This window comes from Phragmites australis, chromosome 7 (assembly GCF_958298935.1).
Source record: "Phragmites australis chromosome 7, lpPhrAust1.1, whole genome shotgun sequence".
Lineage (NCBI taxonomy): Eukaryota > Viridiplantae > Streptophyta > Magnoliopsida > Poales > Poaceae > Phragmites > Phragmites australis.
Genome location: NC_084927.1, coordinates 28,788,976 through 28,806,309, shown reverse-complemented (window position 1 = coordinate 28,806,309; position 17,334 = coordinate 28,788,976). Strand labels below are relative to the sequence as shown.

The window sequence follows — 17,334 nt, the reverse complement described above, 5'->3', positions numbered from 1 at the left end:
GCTGACGTATGTTGTCTATTTTTGTATTTTAGCCTGACACCGCATAGGAAGTTTCCTTTTTTTGGGCTGGGCGCATAATCCGCTCAAGACAGGTTAGAAATAAAAAGAAAAAAGCTTGGAGCTTATCAGTAATAGGCCCATTTCAGTTCCTCTGGGCCTCGTGGCCCATTTGAGCTAATATAAAACGGGTGCTTGATTTCCTAATTTCGCTTCTTCTTCTTCTATCTATTATCCTCTATGATTGAGCAATTCCCAAGTTGTTGCGACTCGTTCTGATTTCAGCTGTACGTGCAGAGCAACTGACAAATTTGAAAATGCTACTACAATGCTAGGGCAACAACCGAGATGGCACATTGCACAGCCTGTCAGCCTTCTTGTTAGCCCCCAATCTCCACCAGAGCAACGAGCGACCGGTCACCTAAACTAGCCTGGCAACACACGTGAATATGTGATCGATCGATGACTAATCCATGATATTTCGAACCGCTGCAAATAATAGTTAGCCCATTCTTGTATTTTCGGGCCATTAAACGCTTGCAAGCACCATGGCCGACCATAGGACGGTGCGTGACGTTATGTGCACGTAAAAAAACCACGAAAAGAATAAGGCTGCCAGGAGGGACGCGATCCGGTTGGTCGACAAGCACAATTATTGAGCTCCCAACAACCCTGGTTTGCAACGGCTGAGTGAAGGGAGCAAGCAACAACTCTTGTTTCTCCCTTTGAGGTTGGTGAGATCGATTCGGTTCGGCCCCGCTTTGATCGATCCACGCCGCTGAAATGGGCCTCGTCGCTTTGCTACGTGATCGCAAACGGGTAGCGTTCTGTCCGGAGCGATGATCCTACGGTAGTGCCGCACCTACAAGTTATTTGGAGAAGGACATAGTTATCATAATCTGATTTGAATTTAGATGTCTGACTTAGTAAAGAAAAATTAAACACGTAAAATACAATATAGATATTAAACTCTGATTCAGACTGAAGATGTGCGATTCGAAAAAAAAAATAGTGTCCACCTAACACTGCTACGTGCGCATTCCATGGGATCGAAAATCAACGCTCAGTTCTACCACCGTAGAAACCTGATCGATGCCCGTGAGACTGCTGCCTGTTTGATGTGATACTCATGGAGGGTTGGTGAGAGTGCGCGTACCTAGAAATCTGACCGCTAGGGCCGTACTCAGAATGCGAGCGTTTGCAGAAATCTCACAAGAAACAGTTCAGTTCTCGTAGAAACGGAAGAAAGATCCCAAGTTCGACTACCTGAGGATCAGGATGGCCGCGGATTAATCAGGCTGGTCAATGAGTTCCACTACGCTCAAAGACGACTAGAGTCATCCAAACTCCAAAGGCCTCCATCCCAATCTATTCTTCGATTCCAACGAACACACACCGGAGCTCAACCGTACCCAACAATGTCAACATACACACACCTGCTCGCACATACTCTTTGTCAAGAGAAAAAAAAGGGTAAAGAAATACGAATCTCACTTTCAGATCCACCACACACCCTACCATACCATAGCAGTCGGCCAGTCGCCAACTAACCCACCAACACCCGGCCTCACCTAAACCCCCTGCTTCCCGTTGCTATATAAGCTCCCCAGCCCACCCCGTTTCCCTCCAAGAAGAGCTTCAGAGTCCTCCTCAGCCTCCCAGCTCTTCTTCCACCACCGCACCGCACTACGCACACCCCTCCTCTCCTCCTCCGCCACCACCCACAGAGATGGCGAGCAACACGGCCATCGTCGAGAGCGACCCCCTCAGCTGGGGCAAGGCCGCGGCGGAGCTGACGGGGAGCCACCTCGACGAGGTGAAGCGCATGGTGGCGCAGTCCCGCGAGCCCGTCGTCAAGATCGAGGGCTCCACCCTGCGCGTCGGCCAGGTGGCGGCCGTGGCCGCGGCCAAGGACGCCTCGGGCGTCGCCGTCGAGCTTGATGAGGAGGCCCGCCCCCGCGTCAAGGCCAGCAGCGAGTGGATCCTCAACTGCATCGCCAACGGCGGCGACATCTACGGCGTCACCACCGGCTTCGGCGGCACATCCCACCGTCGGACCAAGGACGGGCCCGCGCTCCAGGTAGAGCTGCTCAGGTAATTAACTCCTCGTTAATCAAAACCTCATCTTTGTTTACTACTGCCACTCCAGTAAAGTACAGAGGATTAGGATTAGTTGTTGCAACGTTGCTACTGGAGTACAATGATGCATGTGATGCGTTCCAGTGGCAGCGATCGGTCGGTAGTTGCAATTGCAATTAGGGCCCCCGTTTAGTGCGATGAGTACATGCGTCGCTCTCAGCTCGCTCTGACTGTCTGATGCAACTTACGGATTTTTCAACTTTGTGCCACTTGTTTTAGCTCTTCTGCAGTCAGTTTTTGGCACGAACTACTGAGTTTCCTGAATGTTACCGTGCTGACTGCTGAACGCACTGTTTTCTGTTCTCCAGGCATCTCAATGCCGGAATCTTCGGCAATGGCTCCGACGGCCACGTGCTGCCGTCCGAGGTGTCACGTGCGGCCATGCTCGTCCGCATCAACACCCTCCTCCAGGGCTACTCTGGCATCCGCTTCGAGATCCTCGAGGCCATCACCAAGCTCATCAACACCGGCGTCAGCCCGTGCCTGCCGCTCCGGGGCACGATCACCGCGTCCGGTGACCTCGTCCCGCTGTCCTACATTGCCGGTCTCATCACCGGGCGCCCCAACGCGCAGGCCGTCACCGTCGACGGCAGGAAGGTGGACGCTGCCGAGGCGTTCAAGATCGCTGGCATCGAGGGCGGCTTCTTCAAGCTGCAGCCCAAGGAGGGCCTCGCCATCGTGAATGGCACGTCCGTGGGTTCGGCCCTCGCGGCCATGGTGTGTTTCGACGCCAACGTCCTCGCCGTCCTGTCCGAAGTCCTGTCCGCCGTGTTCTGCGAGGTCATGAACGGCAAGCCCGAGTACACCGACCACCTGACTCACAAACTGAAGCACCACCCGGGGTCGATCGAGGCCGCGGCCATCATGGAGCACATCTTGGACGGCAGCTCGTTCATGAAGCACGCCAAGGAGGTCAACGAGATGGACCCGCTCCTGAAGCCCAAGCAGGACCGGTACGCGCTCCGCACGTCGCCGCAGTGGCTCGGGCCCCAGATCGAGGTCATCCGCGCCGCCACCAAGTCCATCGAGCGTGAGGTCAACTCGGTCAACGACAACCCAGTCATTGACGTCCACCGTGGCAAGGCGCTGCACGGCGGTAACTTCCAAGGCACCCCCATCGGTGTGTCCATGGATAACACCCGCCTCGCCATTGCCAACATCGGCAAGCTCATGTTCGCCCAGTTCTCCGAGCTGGTCAACGAGTTCTACAACAACGGACTGACGTCCAACCTGGCCGGCAGCCGTAACCCAAGCTTGGACTACGGCTTCAAGGGCACGGAGATCGCCATGGCATCCTACTGCTCCGAGCTCCAGTACCTGGCCAACCCGATCACCAACCATGTCCAGAGCGCGGAGCAGCACAACCAGGATGTGAACTCCCTCGGCCTCGTCTCCGCCAGGAAGACCGCCGAGGCGGTGGACATCCTCAAGCTCATGTCCTCCACGTACATGGTCGCGCTGTGCCAGGCCGTCGACCTGCGCCACCTCGAGGAGAACCTGAAGAGCGCCATCAAGAACTGCGTGACGACGGTGGCCAGGAGGGTGCTCACCACGAGCCCCGACGGCGAGCTCCACAGCGCGCGCTTCAGCGAGAAGGCCCTGCTCACCGCCATCGACCGCGAGGCGGTGTACGGCTACTACGACGACCCCTGCAGCGCCAACTCCTCGCTGATGAAGAAGATCCGCGCCGTGCTCGTGGACCACGCTCTCGTCAACGGCGAGGCTGAGAAGGAGCCCAGCGCCTCCGTGTTCTCCAAGATCAACAAGTTCGAGGAGGAGCTGCGCGAGGCGCTGCCCAGGGAGATGGAGGCGACCCGGGTGGCCTTCGAGACCGGCACCGCGCCGATCGCCAACAGGATCAAGGAGAGCCGTTCGTACCCGCTGTACCGCTTCATCCGCCAGGACCTCGGCGCCGTGTACCTCACCGGCGAGAAGCTCAAGTCCCCCGGCGAGGAGTGCAACAAGGTGTTCCTGGCCATCAGCGAGGGCAAGCTCCTCGACCCGATGCTCGAGTGCCTCAAGGAGTGGGACGGCAAGCCCCTGCCCATCTGCTAAGCTGCACACGGACGCCAGGAGGAGAAGAGAAGACCATACTGTGCATGAAAATAAAAGACGGGAAGATTTCAGGATTCTGAAGACTTCTTAGAGCAACGTTGTTTGCGCAGATTATATGTTGCATCTCTCTGTTCGTCTTTTTTGAGCTTGTTACAGTGATCCGTGTAACCGTGTGTTCTGTCTGCTGTTCTTACTTAGATCGCTGCAATGCCATGGCCTGCGGTGTGCATGGCCTGGCACGCAGCTTTCGGATCTGTTACTGCGTTTTCGAAGTAAAGCATACTACTATTTTGATTAGATACATGAGCTCCTCCTGTCTTGGAATGTTTTCTATTGTTACACGAGAATCAGACACCCTGAACTTGTTTACAGGGTCTGGAAACTTTTATATTTGTTTCTCCAAAATTGGTGATTTTCTGATTGGGGTCATCATCACTTCATCTTAACCACCGAGAGTGACGGAAGTCCTTCCTCGTGTGCTCTTGCTGGGCAGCGACGAAGCCCTATTGGTACTCCTACGTAGGAATACATCATACAAACTAGTGTTGCAAGGGGGATAAATTCTTTTTTGACATGAACAAACAAGTAAAGAAAACGATTTACCAGTTCAGTGCGATAGTGCTCCGTATTCAGTCGAAGGGAAACGGATTTGGGCACGAGTTGCCCCCTTTACTAATCATTGTAAATTTGTAATTTTGTGCATCATTAGCAGCCATAATGGAGGCTAAATATTTTAGAAGTTAAACCAAGTCTGGCAAAGCAAAGTAAAACTTTGACTGACCATGGCAACATTCTTCATTGACTGAACAGACATAAGGAATGTGTTATTGTATTTCATTACCATATCCACATGTCACCCGGCTGCTACACATTCTGGCGCCTCTCTGACTTGTAACTACGACTAGACAGTTAAATGTGTGGAAAGCTAGGTATTTATTCTGTTAGAAATTTTGTAAAACAGTAAAGGTGAGAAATGAAGCGTTTGCTTTTTTCCCGAAAATGACCAAACGCAAACTAATCTATAGACTAACCCCAGAATAATGCTTGGGGGCAAGTCAGTGGAGCCGAAAGAGTTGACTGCACGAGGAGGGAATTAGGCATGTTGCGTGGCAGATTATCCAATTCCCTTTTTTCACTCCCTCTGTTCAGTTTCTTCTCCTCCAAGAGGAGGACCTTTGTGCTTTGTCCATTTTCTTCAGCATAATTATGCTGTAGCAATTGGTCGTTTTAGTGACATGTACAATTGTACCGGGAATTTTATAGACACATAAGTAATCAAATCTGTATCTGTATTGCGAGTACTGTAATACTCGATTAAGCACTTTTTTAAGCAAAAAGCAATATAAACAAAAAAATTTCAACTACGGAGAGAAGACTTTCCCGTAGCTTTGTATTAAAAGATGGGGTACCAAACTCGGAGAGAAGACGTTCACGTAGTTTTGTATAAAAAGATGGGATACCAAACTCTTTAGGTTGGTACTCACATGGCCTGGGAGAAAAGATGTCCCTATGGGATCCAAATTTTAACCTAGGTGTATCCGAGCTGGGCTCGGTTGGCTATGACGGGGTGAGCAAGGAGCTCAAGCCCCTGAGCCACCCACGTTCGATTCCTGGGGGGGTGGCGTGGGATGCACCCATTTACGTCTCCAATGAAGACGCCGGGGGTGGGTTCGGAGTTAAAAAAAATTTGAACCTAGGTGGTGTCTTAAGAGCAGTAGCGGATCCAGAGCTAAATTTTATAAAGGCTCAACTTGTTATTCCTCTCTGCTCTTTTTTCTCTCCTCCTTCCTCCTTCTCCACCTCTTCTTCTCTTCTTCTTTCTCTTTCATACCCAAAAATTGTAGGGAGGCTTAGAGGCTCTCAAGTGTTTTCGGGAGGTAGGAGGCTAAGCCCGCTACCCCTGTTGAATCTGCCCCTGCTTAAGAGAGGGATTAAAACTCTTTAGGTTGGTATTCACATGACCAGAGAGAAAAGACTATGGAGAAGAGACGTCCCGGATCCAGATTCGAATCTAATGGATCAACCGAAGGCTCTATCAACCAAGATGTCACTCCATATAAACAACTTTTGTTTCTAGTTTATATGTTTAGCTATATAAACAATAAACTAAAGATAGTGATCAGTGGCCACCTAACGTTCGGCCATTTGGTCGTTATCTCATATCTACACCAACCGTGATGGCTACCCTTAGTAGTTCGATCACCAAGAATTCAGAAAAGAACACCGAGCACCTAAATAACTGACTTTAGTACTGCATGTCTATCCGAAGGAAAACTAAAAGTTATGGACAGATCAGACTGTTCTCTGTGGTTTTCTTTCAACAATAACTTCTGAACACAGTTTTCAACTGACAAAGCCGAGAAACAATGGGCAAAGCAGAAATCACCGAGTAAATACATCTAGAAGACTGCAGACGTAGCATGGATTTTTTTTCTGACAAGTTTGAACCAGGGCTCCTTCAAAGTAGATGATTTTGAACAGGTTAGAAAACCTCCATATTGATAAGGTATAAAAGTTTTAGTCGACAGAATGATGATTGGACTGTCAAAACACAGCCCAGCTGTCGTCGATGAAGTTGTTTATTGTTAATACCCCACTTCATACAAGCATTAAAATTATTCATCGGTTGAAGTCATATGCTCGGGACAGCTAAAGTTTGGTCAAGAACCATGTGCTTCCATCTTTGATCCTCCTGTGAACAAACGACCACGTCCTTAACCCCTAAAGGATTCTGCGTTCCTTCGGTCTGACGTAATGGCCAGAGAATGGAATGATTGAACTGCTAGAACATGTAAGACAATAGTTTTTGTTTGGCGAAGATGCACGTCAACCGATGGCAAGCACGTACTTGCCATTTGCTGAGTGCCATGTCGTAGTGCTAGTAGATGCATGAACCCATCAGCATGGTGCACATGAGTGACCACACTGAATATTTCCCCTGCTCTGTCACGACGAAGCCGACCAATTGGAGACCTCGAGATGTCGAGGCATCAACATGCATGGAGCTAATCCGCACCGGATTAGAATATGCGAGCACGCAAGATTCTCCCTTTTTTGTCAAACGAGGAGTGAGATCCGAGGGAGCTGCAAGCAGGTGGAGGAACAGCAAAGACAGAGCATTCTGTTGGATCCGCGTGCAGCTCTGAAACTGGAACCTCTTCTGTAAGATGGGGGTGGTCGTTGGCTCGTTGGTGCACCGTGCACGTGAACCGTTAGTTGTCATGGACTCATGGCATTGAGCACTTGGGCATGCATGCAGCGCATTTCGTGGCCTCGCCGCAAGGCTGGCCTGGATTGATTGCCGGCAAAACAAACATAGCACAAAGACATTCACGTCTTGTGGCGATGGATCGGTAGGCCACTCTGTTGCGACCGATCTTGTGGCAATGGATCGGTAGGTCACTCTGTCGCGCAGTGATTTTCAGCACAATCAGACGTGTAAACTACAGCAGGAAAAAGAAAAATCGCATGGATCAGGATATAAACCTGATAAAAGCAAGGAAGCTGAGATCTGATAGGTGTTGGCTTCTTCACCATGCATCCTGATTAAACAAAACTAATGGAAAGGGCATGTTGTTGTCATCTACCAAACAAAAGCTCTGCCTCGTCAGGCTAGGCTACTGAGGACATTGACGGAATTAGTTGGTGAGCTTCCGTCCTGGACCTGGAGAGAGGTAGGTGAGGAAAGCACCGGTTTGACCTCAAGCTTGTTTAGATGGATAAATATTGCTGAACCAAGTTAGTTCCAACCACCACACTCCACCAGTGAGATCTCAGGGTAGTGGTATTGTTCAACTAAATCATATGGTATCATCTCACCTATTTAAAACGTTTGTAATTTTTTTTTCTATCGTGCGTCGTCGTGGTCTGTAGTCCCCTCTCATACCCCCTGTGTGGATTCCGTGTGCTCCCACGTCTTACACGTAAAGCACGGACACTAACCTAGTATATTTACTAACTGGATCTCCACCATGATATATAGGACGTGTTAGGAAAAAAAAAATACTGAAAAATCCTAAAATAATCAAAACATCTGGCCTTTGATTTGGCTGCTCAATAAACCATGACCGGTGAATCTAGCTAGACAATCTGTGCGGCATGGAGACCGGCATTGGCAATAAGATAAGAAATCCCGTCCATATATACCATGTAATATGCAATTGTGTACGGCTTGAAGACGATTTAGATTTGCTAACAAAATTTCCTTCACACAATCCGGTTTGGCACGGAAGTATGGCACCTTAATCCGGTCCGTCTCTCATTAAGAAAAAGAGAGAGAACTGATTAAGAAACATACTCATTTGGATTATGGAAGGCGTCATTTTACTCCACTCGCGAAAGCGAACACATTGGGAACTGCTGGGGATGCCTGTGCCATGGTGTGTTTGGGACTCGCCTCCGTCGCCTGTGCAATGGAGATGCCGAACCAAACAAAATCACCAGTGCCGCCCGTCTTGGGCCCAACTGGTGGAACTACTGGGCCGGTCATTGTTCTACACCGCGCGGGTCCGATCCACGGGACACGACATAGCCTATTCGGTCGTACTGGGTGAGCCATGTCGCTCCCAAGCCCGACAAGTACCATAACGCCGGTCCTCGTTGGTCTTCACCGCCGGCACCGTGCAGACGTGCACCCTCGAGTCGCCGCCGAATGCCGGATGCATGTACCTCCCGTGGAGGTGGAGCACCTCGCGCCGCACACAACCGTACAGCACCTCATCCCACCAGGAAAACCGCGGGCGCACTCTGCCGGGCGCTTGCCGAGCTGCGGCACGACGACAGCAAGTTCCGCTGTGCTGCCCCCGCACCGCACGACACAGCAGGTGCGGCGGACATGCGGTGCGTCCAGGCTCCAGACGAGGCGACGGCTGCACGCCCAACGCATGTACCTCCCCGCCTGCCACCACGCGCGCGTGGCCGAGTAGCCAGTAGCCGAGCGCAACGCGGCGCGCCGGACCGGACGGCAGATGATGACCCGCCGATGCGTGGGCTGAGTGGACCGGGTTCTAGAAATAGTGACACGGTGAGACTACTCGCGAGCGCGTGGCGTGTCGGGCCGTCGGCACGTCTGCCTGTGTCATACGCGGCGGTTCTTCTTCCTGCTGCTGTGACGATCTTCTCTGCAAATATCGCGGGGCCGACCGCCGCCGCCGCCGCGCTCGGCTCGGCTCAAGAGGAGGAAATGGCAAGCGGCAGCTACGAGAGCATCCTCCTGGGGATGGGGAACCCCGTCCTCGACATCTCCGCCGTCGTCGACGAGGCCTTCCTCGCCAAGTACTCGCTTCCTCCTCGACCACTTCTCCCTGCACCTTATGATCTCTGGACCGTGCTTCCTTTTTTTTTTTTTGCCAATACTTCTATGGAGTATATATTTTACTGGTGTCGTGCGAGGCTCGGTTATATTCGCCTGCAATCTGGCGCGCGGGTTCTAGAGATCGGACCTCTGAAATTCTGAATAATCAGTCCGTAACATGCGACTGAAGTAACCAGCAATATGCAGAGCACCTTTGTGACGCTACTTAGATAATCGAATCCAGTAGCTGGATCATTTTAGTCCGTCATTTAGACTCTTTTGTTTGCATCGTTTTTGCTGATTCTTCTTCATTGCCTATCTAAGCCGGGGTCTGCGAAAATTGTACCTGCAATTATGTTAATTCATCAGAACTATCTGTGTTGGATTGGACCATGCTTTCTCGGTTGCTTGTACGGAGTAGTTAGGCAGCACCTGCAGTCATAGTGAGCAAATTGACACGTTTCTCTCTGCACCTGTGTTCTAGGTATGATGTCAAGCCGGGCAATGCCATTCTCGCTGAGGACAAGCATTTGCCGATGTAAGTTTCTTTGTCCCTTCAGCTTTCCTTGCATTATCAAATATTGTTGAGTGTTGAATTCTTCCCAGTTTGTCGTGAATAAAGAATGGAAAATAAAGTCTAGATATTATCACATTAAGCATGAGAAGAAAGAAAAGCATGGTATGTTTTTTTAATTTTGTATGGTCAGATATGTACACGGCTCGAAGTAAGTAACTTGGTATCTGAACTGACCAATCCAGACGCTGTGACATAATTTCTTATATGTAAATTGGCACTACGCAAATAAATAACACAATTCAAATATACAAACGGTGTGGATGTGTGATAACATTTATTTCTGTTTTATGCCAGGTATGATGAATTGGCTAGCAAGAATAATGTTGAATACATTGCTTGAGGTATTATTACTACACTTTCTATGTTAACCTATGAAGTAAATGTATGAAGTACAAGTACTGCTTCATGGTTCATTTTCTCACTTTTTGTATTTATTGTGTTTGATTCTTTGAGGAGCTACTCAAAACTCTTTCAGGGGTGCCCAAGTAAGCTCTGAAGATACTAAATCATAAAGATCTAAAGCTATTAGCTTATGACCAGTTCTGATTGTTTACATATGTTCATAAGAAACTAAATCATAGCAATCATGATTACTTCTCAGTGGATGCTTCAAATTCCTGGTGCAACAAGTTACATAGGTTGCATTGGGAAGGACAAGTTTGGTGAGGAGATGAAGAAAAATGCACAAGCTGCTGGTATTAATGTAAGTTACAAGTTCCCTTTTATTGATTTATTTTCTTCTTCATGCAATGATACTTCGCTCCATTGCACCAATAGCTACTGTAATCTCACCATCTATTCAACCAGGCCCATTGTTACGAGGATGAAAATGCCCCAGTGGGCACAGGCACATGTGCTGTCTGTGTTGTTGGTGGTGAAAGGTGTGCTTCCTACAGTGTCTGCGCTTCAAGGAATGTGGCTTGATTCTAAACTACTTTGTTCTATTTGTAACCAGATTACTTATTGCAAACTTGTCTGCGGCAAACTGCTACAAGTCTGAACATCTGAAGAAACCAGAGAACCCCCAACTCGGTAATGAAAATGGGTCACTAGAGCTCATTTGCGATTTTTTCACCTTAATGGTCTCTTGGTACAAACTGTTGTATAAAAGGTGAAAATAAGAGCATGGATTCCTTAATTCCATACATAAGTATATAAGATATTGATAGTATATCAACAATACATATGATCTGAGTGAAAAAGGACAGAGGAACTGAAATAACACATATCATGAGTAATGTATAAATTGGACAGCAGATGTGATAAAGAATCATTAGTGCTCTCAGAAATGAAATAACAATTGGCTCCAGAACTATAAATGTTCTGCTCCCAAATTGTTTCACAATAAGCATCATGAATAGAGCAAAATTTCAGAGTGCCACAATAGTAGATAGAGTCTAATCTAGCTCTCAGAATTTTCAGTTCATCATACTGAAAAGAATTAAACAGATCAAAAAGAGTTCCCAGTGTTTCTCAGTGCTAGCAGTCTACTGTATTACAACAGGAAATGAGCAACCTGCTATCAAAGACAGTTCTACACTGCCAGCATATCAAAACTCGTTACCAGAGGAAACTAACACAACTGAGAACATAAGAGCACACATACAGGGATCACACAGATGACCTAAGGTGCAGGAATAGAGTGTCAATCACTCAAATAACCTCCAGGGGAAGGCAGTGAATCACAGAGCCAAACTTATCTCATATCACAATTATAGAACTCAAGAAATTTGCTCTATATATCTACATATCTCATCATCATCGAGCAACTAAGCATGCACATCTAAGCTGTCCAATTTAACCGAGAAAGAGAGAGGAATGTTGATATACTCACAGTGCTACGCACTCAAACAAATTAATCAGAGAGGCAAGGCACGGCTTATGCCGCTGTCCCAGAAATCCAACAACCCGTCGTTGCCGCCGGAGTGAGGAAGACGGAGATACAGTGCCTCTACCACACTACCACTGCAGTGCGGGCGAGCCTCAGCGGTGCAGCACCGAACAACACCAGGAGCAGCTGCTCCTCCACTCGATCTCCAAATGCCGAAGCACCAACTCTAGAGAGATAGAAGCTCCAGTCCCAGATCAGAAATCAAGCCAAATCAAAGGGATTAGAGAGGTTAGAGAGGAAAAACCGAGAGGAATACTCCAGTCTCTTCTGCCGTTTCCGAGAGGATGCTGACCTTCAAGTAGGCGCAGGGCGACGCCATCCAACCTCCCAAGCCCGATGGACCCAGAGATGGTTGCGCCGCCGCCGAGCCTCCCGCTCTCAGCATCTCCGCCAGCCCCCACTGAGACCTGTGGCCGAACCCTAGCGCCAGCCGAGCCTAAGAGCTCACCGTGAATGGGCCCGGGCCACAAAGAGGAGACAGGCCAGCCGGTCCAAAAGAAAAAGGCCCACGAAAACATTAAAGTTTTCCTATTTTCTCAATAATCCCCACCAAAATTTAATGTTGTAGTCACCGGTTTAATATACAGGATTTGAGTAGAATGTACCTTTCGGGTTTGAACAAATTACCTAGTTGCATGTGGATTGGCTCACACAGGATGAGGAGGACTATACCTTGATCCTGAACCTTGGTGTGAGAGCCTCCTCACAAGCAACACCCTGTACGAGGCTGCATTAGCCATAGCTCTCGAGTTGGACGTTATGGTCATGTCCAAGTACCTTTCTTCATGAGTGCCACTCAGAGAAGTACCCGGCTTCTCTGTGATCGCGACCACACAATCACACTCACATAGGTGAATTCTCCTAGATATTCTGTAGGACGATATCTATTGCCATTCGGCACTAAATTCATTAAGAGCCAGCAGCTCACCCTCTCCTACAGCAGAGCATAGCAGCAAATGGGATCAATTTGCTCTTTTATCCACACAGCTTGTTCTCCTAGAGCCTAGTTCACGGGATCTCCGATCTCCTAGGGTAGGTTACTGCCGGTGTGAACTTTATCATAGGGTAATAATCCCATTCCTCTTGACGTCGCTTGAATGACTGTTCTAGCCATTCCTTTTGTGAAAGGATCCGCAAGGTTCCTTTCATACTGAATATAATCCACTGCGATTATACCTGTCTCTAGAGCATGCCTGAGCGACTTGAGTTGCCGTTTTATGTGCTTCGAAGACTTCATATTGTCCTTCCTACTCTTCACCTTAACCAGAACGGTTTGGTTATCGTAGTAGGTGAGAACAGCCAGAATTGGTTTTTCTATTATCGGTAGATCAGAAAGGAGTTCTCTAATCCATTCTGCTTCTACGGCTGCTGAGTCTAGCGCCACTAGCTCAGCCTCCATTGTGGAGCGAGTAAGGATGGTCTGCTTAGATGACCTCCAAGACATTGCTCCACCTGCTAGAGTGAAAACATATCCACTCGTAGCTTTCATATCATCTGAGTCACTGATCCAGTTTGAGTCACTGAATCCTTCTATAATTGCAGGATGGCCAGAATAATGAATTGCAAGGTTCTTTGTCCCCTTAAGATATTTGAGTACCCTCTCCAGTGCTATCCAATGATCATCCCCTGGGTTGGACGTATAACGACTCAACCTGCATACTGCATATGAGATGTCAGGTCTAGTTGCACTGGCTAAGTACATGAGGGAACCTATCACCTGTGAATACTTTAACTGGTCTTTTCCATGGCCTATATTTTTCTTCAGCTTAGCATTTGGATCATAGGGCGTGGCTACAGGCTTACACTTTGTCATACCGAAACGTTTAAGCACCTTGTCCACATAATGGGATTAATTGAGAGTTATCCCATTCTCGCCCTTCAGAAGCTTGACGTTTAGGATTACATCAGCTTCTCCCAAATCCTTCATATCGAAGTTCTGAGATAGAAAAGACTTAGTTTGATTAATCATATCCAGGTCTGTCCCAAACAACAATATATCATCCACGTATAAACATAAAATGACACCTCGACCCCCACCATAGCGATAGTACACGCACTTATCGGCTTCATTAACACAAAAGCCCATCGAAGTTAGTGTAGTATCAAATTTTTCATGTCATTGCTTAGGGGCTTGTTTGAGACCATACAGGGATTTGATTAGTCTGCATACTTTACGCTCATGTCCTGTTACCACAAATCCATCTGGCTGATGCATATAAATCTCCTCATCCAGCTCTCCATTGAGAAAAGCGGTCTTAACATCCATCTGATGCACAAGAAGATTATAAGATGCTGCCAGTGCTAAGAGCACACGGATAGTGGGTAACCTGGCTACAGGAGAATATGTATCAAAATAGTCCTCTCCTTCCTTTTGCGTAAAGCCCTTAGCCACTAATCTGGCCTTGTACTTTTCTATAGTACCATCAGGTCTACGCTTTCTCTTGAAGATCCATTTGCAGCCGACCGGCTTGCATCCAACTGGGAGGTCTACTAGCTCCCAGGTCCCGTTTGAGACAATCGAGTCCATCTCACTACGGACTGCTTCCTTCCAGTACTCCGCTTCCGGAGAAGCGTATGCCTCTGAAAGGTTTCGAGGTTCATCATCCACAACATAGGTGACAAAATCATCTTCCAATGATTTTCCAGTTCTTTGCCTCTTGCTCCTCCTAAGTTCCAGATCAGGTATCGTGTTATCAGCACCTTGAGAAGCATGGTCATCAACAGAAAAATCATGGGAAGCAGTTTCATTTGCTCGCATAGGAAAGACGTGCTCAAAGAATGTCGCATCCCGAGACTCCATTATCGAGTTAACGGCAATGTTTGAGACCTCAGAATGGACCACTAGGAATCTATAGGATGTGCTCTGGTGTGCATACCCTATGAAGACATAGTCGACAGTCTTTGGTCCTAATTTCCTTTTCTTCGGCAGGGGTACATGCACTTTGGCTAAACAGCCCCATGTGCGAAGAAAGGATAGATTCGGTTTCCTCCCCTTCCATCCTTCATAAGGGGTTACCTCGCGATTCCGAGGAGCGACCCTGTTCAGGACATAGTTAACTGTGAGAACAGCCTCACCCCACCATGAGTTAGCCATACCAGAACTTTGTAACAAGGTGTTAACCAGATCATAATTTGTTCGGTTCTTTCTTTCGGCTACTCCGTTGGCCTGTGGTGAGTATGGTGGCGTAAATTCATGGATTATGCCACTTTTTTCACAGAATTCGGAGAAATCCCTGGGAATGTATTCCCCACCTCTGTCAAACCTCAGTCTCTTTATTGTCTTCCCCAGCTGGTTTTCCACCTCGGTTTTATAGATTTTGAAGTATTCTAATGCATCATCCTTTGTTCTCAGTAAATAGATATAGCAGAACCTAGTGGCATCATCTATAAGAGTAAAGAAGTATCTCTTGCCACCCTTGGTTAATATTCCATTCATCTCACAAAGATCAGAATGGATCAACTCTAGTGGCGAGGTGCTCCTCCCCTCGACCGTATGAAACGGTTTGCGGGGCTGCTTAGCTTGCACACACTCCTCGCACTTATGACTCTTATTATACTTATATGTAGGAATAAGATCCATTTTGCTCAAACGCACAATTGCTTCATTATTAACATGACATAAGCGAGAATGCCAAATATCAATGTTGTTATTAGAATATGAAGAATAAAAAATGTTTGCAGAGCTATCAAGAATAGAAATGCGGAACATGCCTCCGCAATCATATCCTTTCCCTACAAATGATCCACACCTGGTCATCACTACTTTATTCGACTCGAAGACTAATTTTATTCCTTGCCGACACAGCATTGATCCACTGAGTAGATTGCGGGTCATGGCAGGCACAAATAGTACGTCCTTCAGGACAAGAGTTTTGCCGGAAGTCAGCTTCAGGCTCACTTGTCCTACTCCGTGCACTGCTGCCGAGACCCCGTTCCCCATCAGTACGGATCCACCGTCTGCGCCCTGGAGAGAAGAGAAACATGTCTGATCAGCACAAATATGCCTTGTAGCACCTGTATCAACCCACCAACTTACTAGTGAATTTGCCATAAAGGCCTCAGGTACATACCCACTAGTGGAGTCGCCTTTGCCGGTATCATTGGCTGTTGCAACTGCCACATGCACTTGGGTTTTGGCAACCTTCTGCTGTTCAGGTGTTGGCCCCTTGCCTTTACGATCGCGGCATCTGTTGGCTTTGTGATCCAACCCGCCGCAGACGTAGCAGACAATTTCAGGCTTCTTCTTCTTCTTCATAGTATTTGCCTTCGGTCCAGAGTAACCAGGCTTAGCCTTCTCCTTCTTCACATTCTTCCCAGGATGGTTCTTGTGTTCGACAAGATTAGCTTGAGCAGTCGCCTTCACCCCACCATAGCCTACCTTAGACTTCTCCTCGACATTTATAGCAGCAATGAGCTCATTAAAAGTCAATCGCTGCTTCAAGTGCCGACGTGCAGTGACAAAGTCACGCCAAGAAGTGGGCAGCTTGGCCAGAATAGCATTAACCTGGAAGTTCTCCGGGAGAACACAGCCATACTGGCCTAGATCACGCACGATCAGCTGTAACTCATGGATTTGTTCCATTACTGATCTGCCATCTCCTATACAAAAATTCAGGTAGCTTGCCACCATGAAGGACTCGTTCCCGTTGTCACTTTCAGCATACTTGTCATTCAGTTCCGTCCACACCTTTCGTGCTTCCCCGAACCCTACGTAGACGTCAAAGAGCCTGTTCGATAGGACGGCCAAGAGACGTGCTAGGGCTGAGGCATTTGCCTTCTCCCAACGAGCCATCAACGCGCTGAGACGCGTTCTTTCGACCTCGTCTTGCACGACTTCCCCCGGAAGGGCGGGCAGCTCTTCGGTGAGGACCCAGAATAGTCCGAGCTCCATGAATCACAGCCTTGTCCGAGCCTGCCAGCTCTTAAAGCCGGTTCCATCGAAAATCTCAGGTTTTATCACGTCCGAGGACAACGGTGGTAGGGTGGAAGAGCCAGAGCTAGCCATCACAGAACCAGTTGGATTTCTGGATTGTTGTATAAAAGGTGAAAATAAGAGCATGGATTCCTTAATTCCATACATAAGTATATAAGATATTGATAGTATATCAACAATATACATGATCTGAGTGAAAAAGGACAGAGGACTGAAATAACACATATCATGAGTAATGTATAAATTGGACAGCAGATGTGACAAAGAATCATTAGTGCTCTCAGAAATGAAATAACAATTGGCTCCAGAACTATAAATGTTCTGCTCCCAAATTGTTCCACAATAAGCATCATGAATAGAGCAACTAAGCATGCACATCTAAGCTGTCCAATTTAACCGAGAAAGAGAGAGGAAGGTTGATATACTCACAGTGCTACGCACTCAAACAA

The 17,334-nt window shown here is 48.0% G+C and overlaps 3 protein-coding genes across 3 annotated transcripts; all 3 read left to right on the top strand.

Moving 5' to 3' along the window:
- The first annotated feature begins 1,617 nt into the window (after nucleotides 1-1,617).
- Nucleotides 1,618-4,488, top strand: LOC133924591 (phenylalanine ammonia-lyase-like). The gene is made up of 2 exons (XM_062370192.1): nucleotides 1,618-2,091; nucleotides 2,445-4,488. Exons 1-2 carry the CDS (start codon nucleotides 1,727-1,729, stop codon nucleotides 4,189-4,191), a joined length of 2,112 nt encoding a protein of 703 aa, XP_062226176.1. The 5' UTR covers nucleotides 1,618-1,726; the 3' UTR covers nucleotides 4,192-4,488.
- A 4,354-nt stretch (nucleotides 4,489-8,842) lies between these two features.
- Nucleotides 8,843-11,153, top strand: LOC133925551 (uncharacterized). Its single transcript, XM_062371440.1, has 5 exons — nucleotides 8,843-9,465; nucleotides 9,969-10,022; nucleotides 10,356-10,402; nucleotides 10,515-10,764; nucleotides 10,869-11,153. The coding sequence occupies exons 1-3, from the start codon at nucleotides 8,843-8,845 to the stop codon at nucleotides 10,399-10,401; spliced, it is 723 nt and encodes a 240-aa protein (XP_062227424.1). The 3' UTR covers nucleotide 10,402; nucleotides 10,515-10,764; nucleotides 10,869-11,153.
- On the top strand, nucleotides 10,648-11,684 carry LOC133925550 (adenosine kinase 2-like). The gene is made up of 4 exons (XM_062371439.1): nucleotides 10,648-10,764; nucleotides 10,869-10,942; nucleotides 11,017-11,093; nucleotides 11,566-11,684. The coding sequence occupies exons 1-4, from the start codon at nucleotides 10,648-10,650 to the stop codon at nucleotides 11,682-11,684; spliced, it is 387 nt and encodes a 128-aa protein (XP_062227423.1).
- Nucleotides 11,685-17,334: the final 5,650 nt, after the last annotated feature.